Genomic DNA, 23,342 nt, shown 5'->3' on the forward strand with positions numbered 1-23,342 from the left:
TATTAACACACACCCCAGAAACTTTCATACAAAATAGGCAATTGTGAAAAAAATCTTTCTAGATTTTGTGGAAAAACCAAACAATTTGAGTTTAAATACCATGTCGCTCTAATATTTTCAGTTTCCCAGACAATTTATATAAAAAATAATATGTAATAGTCCTGAGTGATTCAATTTTTTGATAATTTGTCACTAAGGGTGATGAAGGCTAAATGTAGCTCAAACACATTTATAAATTTAGAAAACTATATTACACACTTTTCTTAAATCTCGTACTTATTATACAGTAGCAGAACATTAAAATTACGTCAACTTTTGAAGAAGTTTATGTATTGGACTTCACTTACAAAAAAAAAATGTGCTTAATTTTATCTTTATTTGTAATGTACCAATCAGTACCTTCAAATATTTCAGTCTTGTTTACCTAACTAAATGCCTCAAGCTTACATTTACATGAAAAGTTTTTGTCTTAAAAGCTTGTTTAAGTTCCATAGGACCCTTAACTAGAAGGAAAGATCCAAGGTCATGTTCCAGATTAATAATTGTATTACCTAGAATAACCCTTTCATACTTTAGAGTACTAACATTCCAGATCCTTGTATTTCAGAACTAATCTTTTGTCAAATGTAGATATTTAATTATCTTCAAACCAATTAATCCAGATTTATTGTGGAAATAGTAGTAAATAGGTATGTCATCCCACCATATCGTATTTACACTCCAGTAACTGAATAATGGGTATTAAATTTCGAAAGAAAATTGAAATTCCCGGAGAGGATTTGGTTTGCTTACCTGCGTAGAATTTGACAAGCCATGGTATGCTGTCGTTAGATCCCATTTCCTGTATTTTGTGAATATCCCTGTACCCAATTTTCTGTAGGTACTCATTTTGTAGAGCCAGTGGACAATCAAAAGGCTCAAGCCTTCGGATGATGTCCCCATTGAACTGAATATGGAGGGAGTTTGGCGGTCTCCCACACTGAAGACATATTTTCTGAGCAGTTGTTGACAACGTGGATGGGTAAAGTCTTGAGGATTCGGAGTTTGAATCAAACACACGTATGAATCCGTTACTCGTATCTTGGTCTATCCATTGTTTGTCAATACTGTATGCCTTGTTGTTATTGTCTGGTTCTTCTTCCTCCTCATTTGATTGGTCAAGAGATTCCTTGTCCCGTTTATTGACCTCGTGGTAAAGATCAGCCAGAGAGTCTGAGAGATCCCATGTTTCCTCATCTCCATGTTTGTGGAGAGACAGGCCGACACTTTGGTGGGTCAGTCCCTGTTCTAGGAACCCTCCTACACTCCACCACGCCTCGGCCCCCTGGTAGGGGGCGTTGAAGCCTGGTGGGTCCTCTGTGCGTCCTCGTGTTGAGCCCTGGCTTGCATAGCTCCCTTGGGAACTACCATGGCTGCCGATGCTGACCTGACTGAGGGAGCTGTCACTGCCCCGCGGCATGTCCAAGGTCACATTGGTCCTGTAACATTAAAACACATACGGTCAACTGAAATACAATGTAACCTATCAGCTATTGCATATCACATAATGAAACTCAATAGTATATCAGACACATACTTGACAACTCTCCCTATTTTGGAGGAATCAGACTCCCGATTTAGGACTTTAAATTATTAGCCTTTCTTACCAGTGAATTTGCTAAACTATCTCTATTTTGTAAGATCTGATGATTTCATCTGAACGAATTACTTAAGATGTCTGCATGCATTCAAAAGTGATATTTTCCCCTTGGGTGTACAAAGACACACTTAATTGATATTTCTAATTAAGAGCATCATCAGTGTAATCTCTCCTACAGAAATTTTAAAATGTTGGCAAGTAAGCAGACAATGTATTCACTTTTATTAAAAATTACTTTACTTCAATGCATTAATGTAAGGACAATGTGTACTAAACTAATGGGCCTCTAAAAATTCCAAAAGCCAGGAGTACAAAATCTGTTGTGTTAGAATTCTGAAAAGATATCTTCAAGATATAATATACATGTATATATTAGATCAGAAAATAACACAACATTTTAGGTATTCTAATTGGTCCAAGAATCAACTTTCTTTCACTGGATCAAACTAATGTCTCTGAACCAGTTGAATTAAAGAAAATATGTATATACTTTGATATTTTTATAGTCGCATATGAGACATAAACGCACATTGTACCAATAAGTGACACATAGAGATAGTGTTACGGTGCATCGGCAGGTAAAAATAGCAGTGAACTGCAGACAGGGATATCAGGTGACACAAATTTTTAAACAGAATAAGAAAATTGAAGTATACAGGAAGAAAAAGTTATCCAATATGTCATGTCTTCAGTATAAACCCTGCTATTTTAACTCAATCCTTGTTTTTACTTGCATTACTCATTCAGAATCACTTCTATCTCTCTATGATGAAATATCATTTACAAATTCCCAAATTAGAAGTAACAATAATACAGACTTCTTCTGCATGAGACAGCTAAGTACTTTGATTATTATGCCTCATCTATCTAAGCAACATGTCCGATTGATTATATTGATCACATGATAGGGAAACAAAACATCATGTTTCCCTCTCTTGCTTGAGTTTCCCCAAGTCATATTTTACTTACTCAAAGCCTCTCTAGAAAAAAAGAGGAACTACACCTACGTTTTGAGAAACAAAAAAGGTGTGGTAGCCTTGAACTATCTCTATTTCTAAGTTTTATTTTGGTATAATATTTGTTCCCTTTGTAGTTAAATCTATATATATAGAGAGAAAAATACAATTCTTTCTTTTCCCTCGGTATTAAATCCTATTACACAAGGGCAAAATCACTCTACAGGCCAATATTACTAGTGGTATATATACAAGGCTTCTGACTGCCACAACATTGTCATATCGTAATACAAAACCCCTTACAATTCATATCATCGATATTATTTCTAATGATAAAGGTACACAATCATAGAACAGAAATTAAGTGGTGGACTCTTCTGTCCTGATTGTTTTACTGGTAATGTGTGTCAAATCTTCAGTGAGATGTTTCACAAAGTTGAGGTACATTGTGTAAGTTAGAGAGTTTTCATCATCACGACATATATAGTACAGCTCAGGTCATTTGATAACAGTTTCCACCTTTAATCAGAGTACTCATTATTAGGGCAATGCTCAAGTGCTACAACACTGAATTGCTAGAGCTTCAACACATCAGCATGACATCCTTACCAGTTACAATTTTCTGACAATGGGCTAACCTGAGAGATATTACAAACAAGAATTCCATGGCAGTGGATGTGTCGCCTGCACAGGAAACTAGGAGATGACGAAGAAAAAGTTATACTTTTCATTTCAAGAAATAATGTTAAAAGTAAGCAATAATCATAGATTATGTTTTTGGATGGCATCATTTTGTTATATAATCTGTTATTCTGGGAAGAATACTCTGAGTTTTAAGAAACTTGCTATGGATACTCATTGTCTCAATTCCAAGTTTAATTTGAATGATTTGTCGGATGGTTTCCCATAAATAAATGAATAAACTTGTGGATTATGATGTTAAACAGCTAGTGTTGTCAATGACATTTGGAGCAAGATGGCATTTCAGAGGTATACACGGTGGGTCAAGTGGTAGATCGAAGCCGTCCAGTATACAGTTGAAAAGAAAACCGGACCTGAAAAGCTATCCCAAGCAAGCACTTTTGGTAAGGAAGCATTGCATGAAGTTTGAGTTTGATCGGCCCAAGGAAACTCAAGTTATCGCACGAAAACAGTTTTCTATTTATAGTAACAGTGACCTTGACCTTTGACCTTCAGACCTGAAAAGCAATCCCAAGCAAGCACTTTTGGTAAGGAAGCACTGCATGAAGTCTGCGTGTTATCGGCCCAAGGAAACTCAAGTTATCGCACGAAAACCTCTGTGCGGACAACGATGCTGACGCCGACATAGCAAATACCTATGTGTCACCAGTTTTTCGCAGGCGACACAAAAAAGAAAGATAAAAAATGGAAAGACAAAATATTACAACTAATTAATGGGTGCAGGAGATCAATTTTAGCCATTTCTTTCCTCTGAACCTGCTAAATGGACAGATGTGATGATGGATTTAGGATTTAATGCCACATTAACAATGACCTGAAGAACTAGTTCACTGGTGTGACGTACAGGTAGACAAGAAGTCTGGGTATAAATTACACAAATAAAAATTAATTCCAAAACTTGCTCCTTCTTTTAATTGTCAATTCCCCGAGGGATGAACTTCAACAGTCCAGCACATCCCAATTTGAATTCTCAATATAAATAGGTTTATATTATACCTAATGACTAGTAGGTAACATAAAATCCTTACAAAGGCAAGCAGATAATTCCACCCTGCAGGGTGACCTGACCTTCTGTTGTATAAGCCAAATATACAGCCGTACTTAAACCTGTCCCTAATATCTGTGGGAAGCACAGCAGGCCATACAGATCTTCTTCTAAAGATCCTCAACACATGCCAGTTGTACTGATTCTATACACAGGCCAGTTGTACTGATTCTATACACAGGACAGTTGTACTGATTCTATACACAGGACAGTTGTACTGATTCTATAAACAGGTCAGCTTTGCTGATCCTGAACAATGCCCAGCTGTGCTGATCTTTAAACAACAGGCCAGTTGTACCGATTCTAAACACATGCAAGCAGCTATATAAATATGCTGATCCTGAACGATGACCAAATGCACATTACTGATCTTATAAACACAGGCCAACTATAACACTGTTTCTAAACACAGGTTAGCTATGCTGATCCTAAACTAGGGCCAGCTGGCCCTACTTCTGGATCATAAAAAAAAATCTGAAGTTTAAATTGTCCTAAGTTTTGACTTTAATAGCCAATCACAAATAAAAGTAGCTAAGTGGTTAAGTTGTCTGATATTTTGCTACTACTGGCCCTCCACCACACGGTCACAGGTTTGACTGGGCAGTCACCAAGTACTGGCCTTAGGTTGGTGGTTTTTCTCTGGGAACTCCGGCTTTCCTCCACCACCAAAACCTGGCATGTCCTTAAATGACCATAGCTGTTCATAGGACATAAAACACAAACAAACAAAACCGAACAAATAACGTCATGAAAAGTGACATTATACATGATTGGCTAAGCAAACCTTTAGGTCTAAGATTGTTTAATGATCCTGAGGCTAGCTCTCCCAATATTTACAGATATACCATACTTTACCTGTACATTACAGTCACATCCTGTGCCATTGGATAAGGCCTCAAACTCCCACCTACGAATGTTTATATATATACAAAACGAATATCCATGTACCTATACATATGTTTATATATCCAAACGGACATCCATGCACCTACGTATGTTTATATATCCAAACGGACATCCCTGCCTCAAGTTCACTTCAATATTTGACCCACTTAATCATCCAACATTGAGCTATTCCGATTCTCAAAATTCAAGGATGTTTTTTAATATTCAAATTCACTGGAACTGGATCATCAGCCAGTGAGAACAGTCAAGGATTTGTGATATTGAGTCATTATCCCTGAGTGTACTTTATGTCACATTCAGTCACCCTTAACATTACCTTGATACCAATGAACAAAAGCAGCAGGCACAGTTCAGTGTCATCAACATTGGTAAAAACCCATCAGTACAGTCTTTTAAAATGTAATATTGAGAGATAGACATCTGTTTAAAATGGCACTTTTAAGATTTTAAGCACTCTTAAAATCAAAACTGATCATTTGATTTCTATTTACAGTAATATATCTAACTCCCTTTCTCAATTTCTGAGCATCTTACTCTATGAAACTCAAGTGCATCTGTGAAGATTTATTACCCATCTTTTAAGAAATGAACAGATTTTCAAGATAATGGCAATAAAAAACACTAACAAGAGGTCACATAAAATGATAGACCATGATGCTCCATTAGATCAAAGTCTGAGGGAAGCTTTTTCTATCACCTTAATTATAAGCTTGACAATACATTTTATAACAAAGAATTGTAAATATCTTGTATATTGTAGCGTTTAGAGTTAAAAAATTTCTCAATTAGGATTTCCAAATTGTTTTGTATCCATGACAACACTTATGTATTAAAGTAATTATGACAAAGTTTACAATCGATTTGTACAAATAGAACTTAAACTGTGTGTACATTTAGCACCTAGATTTTAACTCATTAACCCCTGAAATTTCATAATGAACTATTCCAAACTTTGAATTGGAGGGGTTCAAATGCGTCTTCAGGGGTAAATGAGTTTGAATATATATAAAGAATTATACAAATAGTCTTAACAATCAGCAATATTCTTCAGTATCTATCCACACCCAAGCCTCTAACATAATGATGACTCATTTCTTTTTTCACAAAGGAATTTGAAAATACTTACTGTTTTTGGCAGTAAAATAGCAAACTGTTTTTTTCTTAAGGGTAGACAGGTGATTCAGAGGAATGTGATACACCAGATATATAGTTCCGCTGGGGATGTCGGTAGAAGTCTGAGATGTATTTATGTGGTTACCTACTACTCCTACGAGTTAACCACACACCCTAATGTGTCACCATCAGGCTTCTGTGTCCCTATAAGGCCTAGTCCAACACATCCTTAGTACTACAGCATTGTCCTTACTTAGTTAAAACTAGAACAGTAATCCAGAGGCCAACTAATATAAAACTAAAACCTCCTGTATGACACCAATACCATTCTATTGACCACCAAAACTAAATCTTTGAAGATGATATTTGCTTGTCTACTGGATAACCAAACTACTCAGTAATGAAGCCGATGTAAAACCACCCAAACAAACATGATATACAAAAGGAAAACCTGTTCTAATAAGTCTTCATTTTTTCCAAGAGAACCCATAACTACTCATTCTACACTACTGATTAATGTATGAAGAAAGATACTGCATTCATATATGTAGTACAGTATAACTAAATCAAGGGCCATGACTCTTTCCCCGTTACAGATTAAAATATGATGGTTGCGCATGTACAGGTTCATATAATAGGTAAGAGGTTTGCAAATATAATTTTGTTTGAAACTTTTTGACATTTTCATGATTAGCATGCAATGATAGGACAACAATTACACCTGAACATCTGGTTTTGTTTGGGTAAAATAAATAAATAAAGGGCCATAACTCTCTTAATATCATTAAAAACAATCGTTGTTGTGGGAATCCCAACCTCCGTCATTAAGGGTGCTCTGATCAACAGATGGAATCTCTTTAAGTACAACACATATACATATATTATCTTTCATATGCAGTGGGTGCACCATGCATATAAAGATATTGGCAAATTTGTGTTGAAGTCCATTTACACTTCAGATATAGTAGACAGACTTAAACACTTGTTAAGCTGAATAATCCATGGGTTTTAATTCTCTTAATAGGAGTAGAAGCAGCACGGTAGTCACGTTTTACAGGTTAAGACGATAGTTCAGATATGCATGTAAAATTTCATTCTTAAGAAGAATAGTGCAATAAGACAAAACAGACAGACAAACAGACAGACAAGCCTCTCTTTTTGTCAAGTGCCATATTTAATCACATAGGACTGTCTGGGGTATTTTAAGTAATTTAAATGTCTGTCATTATATACAACCAACATGTGAATCTCTTCAGACAGAATGTACTTTCTATACACACACACACACGCACACCACTTTCCAGTCATACCACTATGTCAGTCAACAAAATAAAATTATGGACTAATTTTTCAATAACATTTTTTTCTCTCTTATAAACCTGTTTTCTTCAAACTCGCATAAAGTAGTAATATCTCACATCAAACACAGGTTTCCTGTTCTCCTAGTTTTTGAAAACAAATTAAAATGAACCTGTACATTGACAAGTTGTAATAAATCTAACAGCTGTAAAATGTAACTTTGAAAAATGTCAGAATTTTGAATATTTACATTCAATTTATACTATGTATTAATTATGAATACCTCAACACTTTTTCCATAAAACTCAGAAAAAAACATCAGCATTACAAATGCTGTGCTGCAACAATAATCATAAAATTGTGTTTGTTCCAGAAAACTCCCATTATAACAGCTTTCTGCATGATTAGCATACAACAATGTTCTGAAAGTTATTTTTAACATTTTTAAGAAATGAAAGAACCCCACCTGTATCATTGTGATACAACAATCAAAACGCACAATATATGTACAAGTAATGCAGCTGTCTCGAAGTTCATAGTTGTTTTTGAAAATTTAGCTAAAAAGTCATAAAATTTTAACTGTAATCTGACTCATACAACTAAAATAACTGAAAATGCTGTCTCATATTGCAGGTATGCTTTATGATATAAGTCTGTGTACCACCACTCCGACATCGACTCACAGGTATCAATTGTGTCAGTGTCAGAGGTGACAATATTGCTACAAAGAATATCAATATATTACACTACGTCATTGCAGGAGTGAAGTGGTTTTGAACAAATCAACAAATATGCTTTCAATTTTTGTGACCTTGACCTTTGACCTATACTGTATGCTTTTCATCTAAGATTCATTTGAAACCGTTTAATTAATATCAATAACAAGTGTATTTTGTATTTTTAATGACAACAAATTCAGTTTCATTTAATCTCTGTTGTTCAGCAATCACTCCAGCTGTTAAATTCAACTTGTTTGATGCTATGAAAATAAACTCTGTTCCAAATTATGCATTGTACTAGGCTTTTTTACCTAACAACAATTAATGTATGTAATATCTATTTCACGTCTTAACACATGCCTCAAACAGAAAAATTGAATTGGAATGCAAGAGCAAGCAATGAGAAGCTGAGTGTGTGTGTTAGGGCAGACCAGCCAGGCTNGGGGGGGGAGGTCAGATGTCCTACTGTAGATGCCAATTAACACTAGTGATTGTAACTTCAAATAATCAGATATCATAATTATTAAACAGAATTTTGAAATCAGTCCAATACCGCCAGATCTATAACCATAACCAAAGTCTGATACTTTCATGACAATTTCAGCCAATTAAGGCACACAGCCATGTTTTCCATCTATCAAATCGTAGGAATACATCTCTTTAAGTCAACCTCAACATATAGAAGCGTTCCTAAGACATCTTTATGAAAAAGATACATTTGTTTTTGCAAATCATGCCAGGAAGGTCTTTTAATTGTATGTCACAATCAGGAACATGCCCTAAAGTAAAACACACTATTTAGAACATACAAACATTGATCTCCTTAAAGGAAAATGATACCATTAGCTGTATACATTTAGAAAATTCAAATCTCATACTGCACCTGAACATTTATCAACATTTGTCCAACTTCCATGTACATTTATACAGAAAGATATTGGTATAATTCAAATCTCAATATACAACACCAACTTTTAACAACATTTGTCTAAGTCCAATATACATACAGATATTGGTACATGTATATGTATTTCTATCCTCGGCAAAACAATAATACATCAACAAAGAGTGCAGAATTGTGTCCTTCACTTAAATAGCAATAACAGAACTCGTACTTAACCAGAGCTAGTTAATAAACATAATCTTACAATATTGTACGTAGCAATTGTTTCTGTAAAGAGGCGAGCACATGATTTGTCACTGTTATTTTCTTTATAAGTTTCATATAGTTAATTACCTGTCATATGATCTAAACCAAGAACATTTACATTGATCTAGACAATATTTCCTGTCTTTTTATACTGTATTGACCATTGTCTACCTCAATCAGTGTCAAAAACACACACATCAGAAAATACTCAACTAAACAAAATTTGTTTATATACCATAAATACTTGTTATTATTTTTCCAGCATCCGTTCCATCAAGGGTTTTTAATTTCCTTCCTCTAATTAATGCCCTTATCTTTAATCATTTTTTTTGTTTTGAAAATCACAAGAACAAATAAGGTTTTAACAAACTACAAAGGACATAATTAAGACAATGGTTCATATAAACGTCTCTCCTAAACTGTGATTGTGTATAAATTAGCTTATAAAATTCAAGGACAGCAAATGAACATATTCTTTATGCAGCAATAACAGGCACCATATATGTTCGTTGCCAACTGCGTTCATACTACCGTATATGCCGTCAAAATGAAGGTCAATCCTTACATGATTACAATTTACAGTAAGATCCTCCTGAGATAAATCTTGACCGGGGACGAAAATACAAGTTGTTATGAATACAAGTTTATAGTAAACATGTTTAAGTCAGTGTAGAAATTAATACTTCTCTGATATATTATCACAAAATACCTTATCAATCAAACCTGAAACCTTACCGCCGACTGAAGGGAAGTATGACATGTTTGTAGTTGTAGGAGCGCCCTGGCAGGGATGGGAGCGGGGACACTGTATCCTGGGATTCCATATCCATGATGAATTTTACCGAGTTTGTCTGTCTCACATCTCCAGGAATACACAACTACATCCCTCCTCCCTTTTCTGTGCCTGTATACAGATTCCTCTGGTAGTATTTGATTCCTATCTCTGTTAACTTGTAAAATAATCTGTCTTTTTCCTCATGACGATACTTGCAGTGGTCACCCGGTGAATGTCACCAGTGTCGTTATAAATATTAAGATTCTAGAATAGTGCGAAAAACAGTATGTTGATGCCTGGTTATAAATTCCTCAGGGCACACAAGTCAGGAAATGTATATCCACTTCGGTATTGTCATCCATTAAACCCATCTAAACCACACCAATATCCATTATGATTACAAACAAGATAATTCTACAGAAGTTTAAAAGTGATCCACTAGAGACTGGTCACATTATAGCCACCAGGTACCACCACACTGAGAACACATCCAACCTTGACCTGGTCCAGTACAGTATGTGACAGTCACTCACTGTGAACAAAGTTTTCTCACCTTCCTGTAACAGTCTGTATATTCTTTGTAAAGCACAGTTAATTAATTTTTACATGTATATCCCGTTACACAATGGAAGTGCACTTATAAGTCTTTAAAAAATATCCACCGCTTCAGCACGGAAGTGCACTAAGATTTCTAAAGATATCCACACACAATAAAGAATATCCACAGAAAAACAGGTAAGTGACAATGGAGATCGCGAGAGGTACTGGCTATTGATGTCACAATGGGAAAAATGGAGGACACACTGTTGCTGACCCTCCACGGCCAATGTCATCCTTACAATAACATAATCCTTAGTACCTGTTCAGCTGTCAGTCAATTCCAACAAAAGATCACCAGATTAGAGGCAGAGATCACTAACTTTACTCATTATCCTCTCCTGTGCTTCCATATATACAGCCTGGCCCTACACAGCGATGTCATGTCACAGCACAGATAAAATTGAAATTAAAAAGTTGGGTCCCGTACAATGTAAACATTGCCAAGATTCCATAAGGTGATCTAGGAAGAGACATACATCCCTGGTTTTGTTTGTAAGTTACCAGAGCATGGCTTTTCTCATCCCTATAGGAAGTCCACCCAGGTAATCAGGCTGTATCGGCTGTCTTTAAAGTTCCTGGCCTGGTCGCTCAATCGGTTCAGTAGTAATCTATTAGGACTTAATTCTAACCTTTAGAAATAACATCGGACAAAAGCCTCAGCAATCATACAAATCATTAATAAATTCAAGTTCCAAAAGGCTTACTACAAATGTTTTTTAAACTTTAGAAACTTAAACATGTACGAAATTACTGTTATCAAATGTTTGTGTACCCCAATCAGATCGAAGGTGACATCATCCAGTAGATTTCTCCGCAGATATCCAACACCGGTCAATGAAGTAACCGACGATTCGTTCAGTGAACATGCCTGTGACACTTAATGTTATGTGTCCACCGCGTCAAAAGAGGAAATGTTATTCAGTACAGTATAATCATACACAATGATATAACTGACAGGTACATAAAAACACTGCTCCATGTCTGACAGCAGATTAATCGAACACCTCCGTACAATTGTGTCGTATTTCGATGGTTTTGTCCATGTTTTTACAGACAGCTCCACAGCCTCTGTGTGTAGGTAGAGTATAGGTTATGCTTGATCGAACATTCATTGTACAGTCTACCTACTCTCTAACAAACAACGCAGCGCTACGCCTCGGCGATCACACACCACACACAATACACATCCAGCCGCTATCCTCACCATCGCCACCCTCCTTCCCTGATATAAATTCCACGGATCATGTTCCCAGACTAACTATTACAATCCATGCAAGTTAAAGTAAACTTCTTGCATGCTATACGTGTATTTTACACCAATGGAACGTTAAACTTCTACTGTTAAATTGAAAACTTATGTAATTTAACTCTGAATATCCGTCGTGTGTTTACTCTAGAACTTGTGGATACTTATGCTCGTAATAGCATTGGCATGTCCACATATTAAAAGTCTTTTGACCCACCGGCTGTCTCGCTAAAACCTTAAACCTACCAACCCACAGTTAATTAGAGAAAGTGTCCATTCAAAAGTGGTCACTTTATTGACCGAAGAAAAGCTTTTAAGGAATGGAGAACCTGTTTGTATGTTTGAATTGTGTCACTGAATACACAAATAGGTACTGACAGTGCTGGGACTGGAGTCTAGTATAGTGACAAATGAGGTAATCACTCAAACATCATGGGGGATATATAATAGAGATGTACAGCTCTCCTCATGGGGGGATATATTACAGGGATAAACAGTGTACATCTCTCCTCATGGGAGATATACATCTCTCCTCATTGGGAATATACATCTCTCCTCATTGAGGATATATTACAGGGATATCATTTCTTGTCCTGAAGAGTTACAGGGGGTAAATTATAGGGATTACCCCAGTCTGATTCATCCCCTGTACAATGAATTAGTTTTAATGACAGCCAGCTTAAGTATTCCTCATATTATCAAGTCTCTTAATATCATTTTCCACTTAATGTCACATTCCACTTATTGTCACAGTGTCTTGAAACATCAGTTTTCTCCTATTATTTTTTGAGTTGATCTCAAATTAATACCACTTCATTTGGACCATCACCAAAACTTTTCAAAGAAATGTTTACCTGTGTTTGGGTACAAAAACCTGGAGTTCATAACCCAGGGAGTCTTTTGTTACTCCTCGGTAAGTTATGAACCGGACATTGGGAGACATTCAAAAATGTTGTGCTTCTCTAAAGTGATGAAGTTAAGCTGGGTGATCTGGTGGAAAAGTGGATAGCTCTTTTGCCTTTCATTATATAAGATGGCTGGGATCCCATTCTCCTATTGGATGTGAATTTGGGATCACCTGTTGAACTACATGGGGATCCTCCTGGTACTCTCGTTTTCTCACACATTTAGACCCGTTTAACTCTATTCTTCCATCCAGGGTGACAAGATGGATTAACTTCTTGGATTATAATAGTTGTAAAATAAATAACGTTTAATTTTGTAATTCTAAAACACAGAAAAATTGTATATTAATAAAAAACCTGAATCATGCAACTGAAAGTGGTTGTATAAGGTTCAGTACTGGCATATCTTCTCTATACCCACATACACAGAAATTATACTTTTACACAGCATTTCCCACCCTTTACTATATACTAAACGTTACAAGGGGCATTTACCTTTTAATAGTATATTAAATTAGTAATCTCAGAGCTGGGCACTCTTTCACAGCTCATTGAAGAGATTTGAAAGGCATATTTGCCGTCCTTTAAAACTCCATGGATCTAGTCATGCTTGTAATAGTTTAGAGACCCAGAAGTATAAGGACGTCACAAGATTGGTGAATGGCCTGTCCGACGACTAGACCTGTCATCTTTCTCACAAAATGATGTAACTCAATACTACTACTTTTAATATACCCTTTTGTGAATAACAAATACATCCGCGTTTTCCTTATACATGTATACACGCCTTGGGAACCGAAAATATGTTTGCATATCTTAACACAGGTCTCCATTATGTACTTTAAACAACTGTCAGTCAGAAATGTTATGATCCTTTCTTCTGTATTGTAACAGAACAATGATCTAATACATTATACCACAGCAATTATAAAATATCAATTCATAAGGCATTATGTGCACATATTCTAAAGCTCTTAAAACCTCTGATTTAAATCTCCATGAAGTAAGGGGATAAATATGTAACGATCGTGTTCAACAATACACAATTTATGTAAATGTCAGTTCCATCATCAATGACAACATTTGGTCTAGAAACTTTTAAAATAGCTTTTTTTGAAAATTGTACTTGTATCTCAGGAACTTATGTGTTTAAAGATATATCTATACCATATACAACATTTTAAAATTGTACATGTATAATATTTCGAACATGACAGACATAGGCATCAGTACAGCTATGTAAACCTGGATTCAGGAATTGTTTCTCTCCTTTTATATAACAGACATTAGTCCATGATGAGACATTCAACTCATATAACCTAATAGGTATATATTGTGTTTAAACAATAACGGATCCCCTTACCACTGTCAAAAACGGAAACTATGCATTCGAAAAATATTTTTCCAGCATGACTTATAATAGCTTTGATGAATCATTTTTGAAAAGAAAAGTATACCTTGTGGCACTGTTATGAAAAAATATAAGATGTTAAATAAACAAAATTAATGAACAATAGTGTTCTGATTGTAAAACTTGAGGGGGACTGTACTGACTGGGATCGGAACCCTGGGTCAGGTACACAATCTCTCTAACCGATCAATGGAAGTGTCCTGACCCAACTCTGCTACAGTTATATCCAAACAGAAGTGAAGGGGAGGTAATTACTGTATATATATAGGAAAAACCACAGTGCAGTACATGGGTCAGGGATCCTTGTCAAAATGTCTGTAGAAAATTGCCATCTTAAATCTGGAATATTACACTGGTTCTTGTATCCAATGCAACTGTTGTGTTCTTTAGGACACAAGTTTCTTTGTATAAGATTTACAAATTGAAATCACTGATTGATTAACATGAAATACAATATGAAGCAGTCCTCCTGTAAATCTTTGAGGGTCTAGTCAATAACCTTCCATGTGTCCGCCCATAATGAAGAATGTCACACACCTCATGCCAAAAAAATCCCAGCACTAAATCAATTTTAGAAAATGTATTAAACTCGAAGAACCATGGTCACCTTGAGATCATCGGGTGGAATACCATTTGGCAATTCTTTCAGGGGAAACTGGTGGTTCCTAATTGTCTTCTAGAAGAAAAACTCCTTTGTTTGGAAACACAGAAAGAGTTGATCCTACGGGAGGATTGAGTTCCAACAGACGCCCATATCAACACCCTGCCTGACAATACAAACTTCATTAGCTTCAGAGAAATGCACCGCAGACCCCTTAATAGTAAATCTTAAAGATACACATCAACTATAAAATCACACAACAGTCTATAATGCGGGCGTCTAGGTCCTGCTAAACAGCTTTAAACAGGGCAAACATTTACATTGCTGAATTCCAAAAGACAGATCAAACCAATTTGCTAATATAGAACTACGTTAATGGTGGATCATGAAAGGAAATGGGTTCATTTTATTTGTACTTAAAGCGCATTCTTCAGACAAAGAAAACTTGTACAAACAGATTTTGTCACTTGAACCTTTTCACCTTAGAGAATAATCACTACAGAATATCTGATCAACTGCTTTCACTAGAATATATCCACCAACTAAAAAATTCTGCCAAAATGAAACGAAAAACAAATTGTTGCTTCTGTTGAACTAAGTTATATAAATTTTGTAATTACATTACATCACTTTTGTAATTACGTTACATCACTTTTGTAATTAAGTTACATTACTTTTGTAATTATTTCCTGCAAAAATTGAATAATTCTTTTTGCTTACCCTTTATGATTTGGAATGTGATCGTGATTGTGATATGATAATCAAATAAAATGCTTTTTCAGAACTAAAAAACTAAACTCAAGAGGTAAGAACTGAAGGGAAAATAATGAAGAGGAAAGGGATGACAAAGGAAGACAATTCTGAGTTTCTCTATAATGATATGCCAGTTGCCTGAACCACATGTGGACCCCTTCACAATGGTTACACTGTTTCCTGTACCTCATATATTAACACTTGTGTCCCTCCTTCATTAATATAAAATCGAGAAAACAAAAAAAACACAGCAACTCTAGTCTCAATTAAGCCTGTGTTGAGGAAGGAGTAAACCATCTTTGAGATATTGGTCTACAGAGTAAGAATTGACATATCATCATGTATGCTGAGGGTCCTGGAGCAGTGGTAACCTGTTTAAGGGCAGGGACCTTCAGAATTCAAATCAATAATTCTATCAGACAGAACTATCAACAAGATAGCAATGTCAGCTGTGGCTAAAATAAGCGTAGTCCTGGACTTGAACATGAATATTTTTTGAAGTTTTTATGACCTTCTCTCCTATTTGACACTGCAACTGGTTCACAAATGTCTAGTATAATGCCAACATTTCTTTAAGATGTTGTGACCATGAAGAAAATTTCAAGCAGTAAGTCCTGACAGTAAATACCAAAGACACCAAATCTAAATACAAATCCCTGATCATCACCTAAACCATTGCTCTGTATCTGTAGGTTAATGACCACTGGTATTGAGTCCGGTGGACCGCCTAGAAAGTAAACAGGATATGCTGATAACCGACCGAATTAAAGCATCATCTATCATTACTAGTAGCTTAGAACTAGGCTGGAAACCTCATCAACGACAAAGGGGAACCTATACAAATGAAATTTGAGAAAGATTCTTGAACGACTTTTGAGAGTATCAATAACAAACTTTAACGGTCACCTCCAAGCAGCCATGGTTTACTTCAAACAGTCTAAAAATTAAACATGCAAACTTAGGATCATGAGAAACCTTATGAAATTTGAAAAGATCCCTCCAGTAATTCTTTGGAAACAAGTGATAATTAACAAAATAGAATTTTCAAAATCCAAGATGGCCACCTGACTACCATCTTGTTTTTCCCAACCAATCTCAAAACTGATAATGCACATATATGAATCAAATTGAACCTACACATGAAATTTCAATAGATCTGCATAGCTCTTTAGAAGCAGCAATAACAAGAATTGTTGTATGGATGTATGAACAGATCTAGAGGAACAACATCAAACAAACATTTAAGGAATTCACATCCTAGCAGTTTATAAACTGATGTTATTCAATCTTAATTGGTGATTACCATTGTTTTCATTTGGCGAACTCTTAGTGTCTCAGCATCATCAGCAGTTAAAGCACAAAAATAGCCTTTATTCATGTAAAAGTAGTTCATACATAGTTCATAAAAACATTCATCAATGGAGACTTTTGTTCAAGGTATAGAATTGCTACCTTACAAATCAAGGTCAAGTCTTCCTGGTCATGTTAGAAATGACAGCTACCACCTACCTACAGAGAAAGGGTGAGGAAAGCTAGAGGGAAATAGCAATACTTCTTCTCACTGTGATAATGAGATAGTCAGTCAGCCTGAGGAATAGGTGCGACGACGGGACCGGGTAGGTAATTGTAGGGACAGTAATGGTGGTCCTCCCCCTGTCCTAAAGACCAGCCAGCCCTCCCACTGCTCCTTACAAAGGGACACCTCACCTGTATTGTAAACCTGAGGACGCCACAGAGGTACATTTCCAGGTCATACCTGTACAGACACATGTACGTATGAATAATTCAGCAAAAACAGCCATTTACTGAAAAATCGTCTGGTAATTGTGTACCTGGTCACCAATTATATATGAAATCAAATTATTATCGGTAAATCTAGTACATTTGTATCCAATTACGTATCAAATCAAATTACAATCAGTATTACAAACATACAACACATATCATATTTTTTATCAGACTTTGTATTTTAACAACTTATCTGTCAGCCAATTTTAAGTCTGGATAATTCACCCTTCGATATATAAACATAGCCCTGTCTTCTGAGTTTCAGTCATTTATATATTTATCTTTGTTATTCGAATTGAAAACTTCTAATTGTTACCAAACAAGCCCTTCATTTGTAGATGATGCAAATGTCACCCTGGTAAAATACTAGCCACTTCCTACCAATTCGGCTAGGGAGATTTTCTCTTTAGTTCAATCGGTAGAGTGTTAGACTAGTAAACCATAGGTCCTGGGTTCGACTCCTAGCGAAGACATTGAAAAAATAATGTCCTCTGTTCCATTGGCGCCCATGTAGGGACCCTTGAGATATGACAAAAATACTTGGTGATACTTGCAACAAATCGCTATGACCCCTGGAGGGGGAGTATGTCACCCTGGTAAAATACTAGCCACTCCCTATCGATTTGTCTAGGGAGAATTTCTCTTTAGCTCATTCGGTAGAGCGTAATATCAGAGGTCCCTGGGGTTTGACTCCTAGCGGAGGCATTGAAAATTTGTTGAAATCAGACAGTATCAGAATTCTGTCCAATCAGAAGCCATGGCAGCCATCTTGAATCTAAAGTTTCGAAAATAAGGTTAAGTGCATATCTACAAATGACCAGCTCAATCAATTGAAATTTCTTTGGATTATGAAATCTAGTTTCAGAGAAAGTAGTTGGACAATATTATAAGGAATGGAAGACTATCATAAAATTCTTAACAAATAATCTCATTCGGGGGACTCCAAGATCTTTCAACTATTGTATAGAAAAGAAAAAAAATCTATTACCTTTTTGATTGGATTCAAACTGAATTTTGTGAAGTGCACATTGCAATCACCATAAAGATTGGTTTAAACAATTATCAACTTAATATCAGCAATATTTTCCAGGAAAAAACCCATTGATACTTGTAGAAAGTTAATGAGTAACTAAGAATAAATGTATGTACATGTAGAATATTGTATACCAGAAGATTTTTTAATTTTGAATGCTGTTTACCCTGGTAACTTCAGGTTTGTAAATATGATTTTTTTTTAAAGTTTCTTAATTACATGTATTACGATTGATAAGCAGAAGTGACAATAACTGATTTGGTCCATATCAGACTTTTGTATTACATAATTCTAAATTGTCTTCTCCCATTTTAATGACAAATATATATCAAACAGTACAAAAATAGAAAGTCTTCTTCACAAAAACACCCTCATCCCACAAATATGTCTACTCTATGTTTCTGATTTCAACTTGTGAATTGTATAGACAATGATTGGATAATGTGGTCGAATAGATAAGCTCTGAGAAGGAAGAAGATTACAAAAAGTGTACATTCAGTCCCACATCAATTATGTAACATGTTAATTAAATCTCACCTTGTCAGACACTGGGTTACAGAGCAACGCTAGACTTGTTTTTACGGATTACAAATCTCATCCACCAGTCACAACACTTCAAAATACCTTCAGGCAATAGATGGCCTTCCCTGTGATTTATCTACACGTGAAATTGATCCCTTCCGATACGTTATCCTTGGAATTCCGCTACATATTTCCTCAGCTATATAGTTTCCTATGTAGGTTCGGCAACACTGTCAGTACACGGCAGCAAGTGTATTACTTGTAGACCTTTTGCCCACTATCAATACAAATTGGACAAACAAAGCCCCATAAGAAGTCATTTAAATCCAGTTATCAGATCCGACGACACTTAGGGTGTCAGGCAATTCTCTCCCCACCGGTCACAGTTACAGTACTAATACCTGGACGACTCAATTGACGGTGGCCGGTACACTCCGGCCTTTGTGTCCAGCCGTACAGAACCTAAAATGTGTCAGATTTTGTCATTGGCAGGTAATGCAGCACTACCTATGGAATGGGACACTCTGTGACGGGACTACGTTTGATAAAGGATGTTTTAGTTGTGGTCCTGCATGGCGTTAATAAATACATTTGTACAGGTTAAAGTGACTGGGATATTTAACATTAATGTATATGTGACTGGACCAGCACTCAGGTCCTAAATCCTAGACAGGGATTTCAATGCTATAGAATTAAGATACGCTACTTTTAAGTAACCTAAAACTCCATTATCATCCACTTTGATTCCTATCACCTTATTTATGACAGGCAGACAATCTTTCATTTTGTAGATATTTTATACCAACATTAAACTTGCTACAAATCAAATTGACGGCTTAATCCAAAACCGTACATAAAAATATTTTCTATATCCAATAACAGATTATAAATATTATGAATGTCATAATTCTTCTTTATGCAAAAAATAAAACATTACAAAATAAATATGTAGAAATTGATGTTAGATTAAAACATTTAAGGTCTTCCAGAGGTCAAGGTCAGATAGATATCTTCAAATTTTAGAATCCTGACCTCGGCTTCCCAAAAAGTAAAATGCAGTTAAAGTATTTGAGTATACCTAAATGTATTTGGTACACACATTGTATTTTGGAGATCACAGATTAACTATTTAGAGGTCACACTAATAGGAAATGTTAGCTCCAGTTTAAAGACAGATTATTCAACTTTGAATTATATCAAAGTAAAATAATGTACAGATGCAACATTGAATTTACTCTAGATACTGAACAGCAGGAAACATTTGCCAAATCAAAATTCCGGCTGCCTTTCACCATTAAAATTCATTTTTGCCCAACGATATTTTTCAACCTTCAACTTATCAAAACGTACAAATGTTGTGTCCTACTATCTGTTGCAGTGATAAATTTGCCCTCATTACACTCACTCTGGTCCGATTATTACAGGAAATCATCTTTATTAGATATCTCCATCTATTCATTCAAAATCCTTATATCATGATCGTGAACTCCAACGATAGCTGTTGTTCCCAGTACTACAGCTACAATAAGTACTATAGCAAATCAGGCTTACATAGCAAATTCGCTACATTATTATTTGATATATATCTATATTATCATTTTTGTCTATATAAATCTTAGATACTGCATTAAACGGAATAAATGTAAAACGTAACACTAACATCCTGCCCATGCATGCATTGGAATTTCTTAATATCCAAGCCATTACATTTATCACACTTCAAAAACCACATTGTGAAAAAAAATATATAACTATTTAAAATGAAATGGTGCATGGTATGTACACAATTTAGGTGTCGTGGGAAAGTGTTCAGGTGTTCCTCCTTGGCGAACCAGAAAGTGTTGAGTAAGAAAATAATCCTACCCCTGGATGAATGGACTTAGTTGTCACCGTTTCAGTGAAAATGTCATATTTTAATAACGACGGCTCGGTTTTTACCTCAATGTTTAGAAATCGCAAGTGCGTAATCTTCAGGTGTAATCCCATCAGGATCAACTGAGGGCAAGCTCACCCACCGACTAGTTTTATATACCTGTCCACATGTATTGAGTTCCCAGTCTATCATAGGAGGCCATAGGTCAGCTATCAAAATATGCAGAGTTCAAACTGTAATCTCTTACAATCAACAATAAACTCACAGATTACCGCATACATGATTCTCAAGTTACATAATTATAGCAATATTTTTGGTCTTCCAAATACCGCCATAGCAGGCCGAAGTTTCACCTGAATAGCAGACTGGTAATGGAGACATGAAACCAGTGACTTCCTCCTACCCGTATCTCACACATCTGATAATTTATGTTCATGTCTGCATGTTTAATTGTCAGGATATGCTTGTTAACAGGTAACTGATTACTCACATGGAGTTAATTACATAGGATTTACATAAATACAGTACAGAACATGTATTACAACCTTGAAAACAAATTCAATTCAGACAAGTGACCTTTGGTATGAACCAATTAATTCCGGATATCGTTAATATGTGAAGCTTTTACTGGTTAATTCTGTTCCGTTTTTAAGTATTTTTTACTTCCTGAAATATATCACAAGTTCATTTCTGAAGCTATCAGAAGCTATTTGTTACATTAATCCTCAGATTTTTTTACCATGCTGACAGCAGAATAGCCATTGCTATCTTGACCTTGAACTAGACATTTTACTTTTGACTGCTCCAATCTACACAGCTGCATATACAGGAACCAGCACATTGGGAAGAACTGGCGTCTTTCCAAGAGGAAATCAGTTCAGTTGCTTCCTGATACAGATATTGGGTTAAGCTTGAGCTCCTTGGCCCACGTACTATAGGCTCGGAACACTTTATCTTTTTTTGAATATCTAAAAGGAAGTAAAACGTATACAAGAATTTCTCATTATTCTCCTTGTTCCCTCCAAACTGAACAGAGCATAATAAGTAATAAATAATGAATAAACACCATGAAGTACAAACATCAATTATTTAGTCTTGAAAATGTCACAAAATGAAAACTTAGTTACGGGAATACTGTTTTTCAATTTTTGTAAGATTTATAATGGTTATAAATATATGTACAGGTTATTATAAATAAATGCAAATTTAAGTTAATGGTATTAAATAAGATTGTAGGCGACTTATAGGAGTATTTTGTACAACAAGGTGCTGACTAAGGCGATACACCCTGTAAGCAGAAAAAGTATTTTGTATGTCACTTTCAGCAGTATTGTTTTTTTAATACTATATTTTTATTTTAAAGGTTGGAGAGTATTCAAGTTGCCATGCAGGTAAAGTGTATTCCAGATGATAGGGGATGGGGAGGGGTTGAAAATCTCTCAAGGTAAACCTACTTCCATTGTAATTAAGACACAGAAAGTTGGAGAGTATTCCAGATGATATGGGATGGGGACAGGTTGGAAATCTCTTAAGGTAAACCTACTTCCATTGTAATTAAGACACAGAATGTTGGAGAGTATTCCAGATGATAGGGGATGGGGAGGGGTTGGAAATCTCTTATGGTAAACCTACTTACATGGTAAGAGACAGATTACAGATTTACGAGATTGTTCCTTGTTGTTTGTATTAGATCTTTCTGTATGTTGAATCACATCTCAGAATAATGGCAAGTTTACCTATCCAAATATCAGCCGTTCAAATCTGATGTAATAGATACAGCTAAACCCCGGTATGTCATGAAATACTGTATATTTTCTGGTTATTTTGACACTGAAGGCAACCAAATTTCTGGAAAAAAATAGAAATCTCTCCAGATTACGAAATTTTAATCCATTTAGATTTAACTTCCTCAATTTGGGTTTAAAGTGTGAAAATTCAGAGCCATGAAAATAACTGAATATATATATATTATATAGCACACAATATCTTAAAGAAGTAAGTTTCACAATCCTTTTATATCTTCAATTAAAAGTGAAGATCCACAAAACTGGTGTAAAAGTAAGGTTTCTAATTGGTTTCTTTTTCAACTTTATTTCCAGTTACAATGTTTATTTTATTGTAACTTTATAACCAAGCCAGGTTATATGTGATGCCAATACACAACTTAAAACCTTACGCATGGCTGGTTTTGTAAAATACTCCTTTCAAGAGTTAAAACTTGAATAGTAAATGAATACCTGTTAGATGACAAATTGGTTCAATTTCTACAGGATTTAAAAAGTGCAAAACATTAATGTGTGATCACA

At 35.5% G+C, this 23,342-nt stretch overlaps 1 protein-coding gene across 8 annotated transcripts in view; it reads right to left on the minus strand.

Moving 5' to 3' along the window:
• The window catches only part of LOC110458682 (PH domain leucine-rich repeat-containing protein phosphatase 2-like), a 78,829-nt gene that overhangs the window by 23,397 nt on the left and 32,090 nt on the right, over positions 1–23,342 (minus strand). For 6 of the 8 annotated variants that reach the window (XM_021510541.1, XM_021510537.1, XM_021510534.1 and 3 more), the window contains one exon: positions 793–1,478. In XM_021510541.1, coding sequence (XP_021366216.1) covers positions 793–1,459 — 667 coding nt within the window. In that variant the 5' untranslated portion in view covers positions 1,460–1,478. Of the gene's footprint in view, positions 1–792; positions 1,479–10,264; positions 12,120–19,178; positions 19,435–23,342 lie in introns of those variants that run through there. The other 2 variants (XM_021510540.1, XM_021510535.1) reach the window with 2 other exon arrangements.

Source organism: Mizuhopecten yessoensis, unplaced genomic scaffold (assembly GCF_002113885.1).
Source record: "Mizuhopecten yessoensis strain PY_sf001 unplaced genomic scaffold, ASM211388v2 scaffold9687, whole genome shotgun sequence".
Taxonomy (NCBI): Eukaryota; Metazoa; Mollusca; class Bivalvia; order Pectinida; family Pectinidae; genus Mizuhopecten; species Mizuhopecten yessoensis.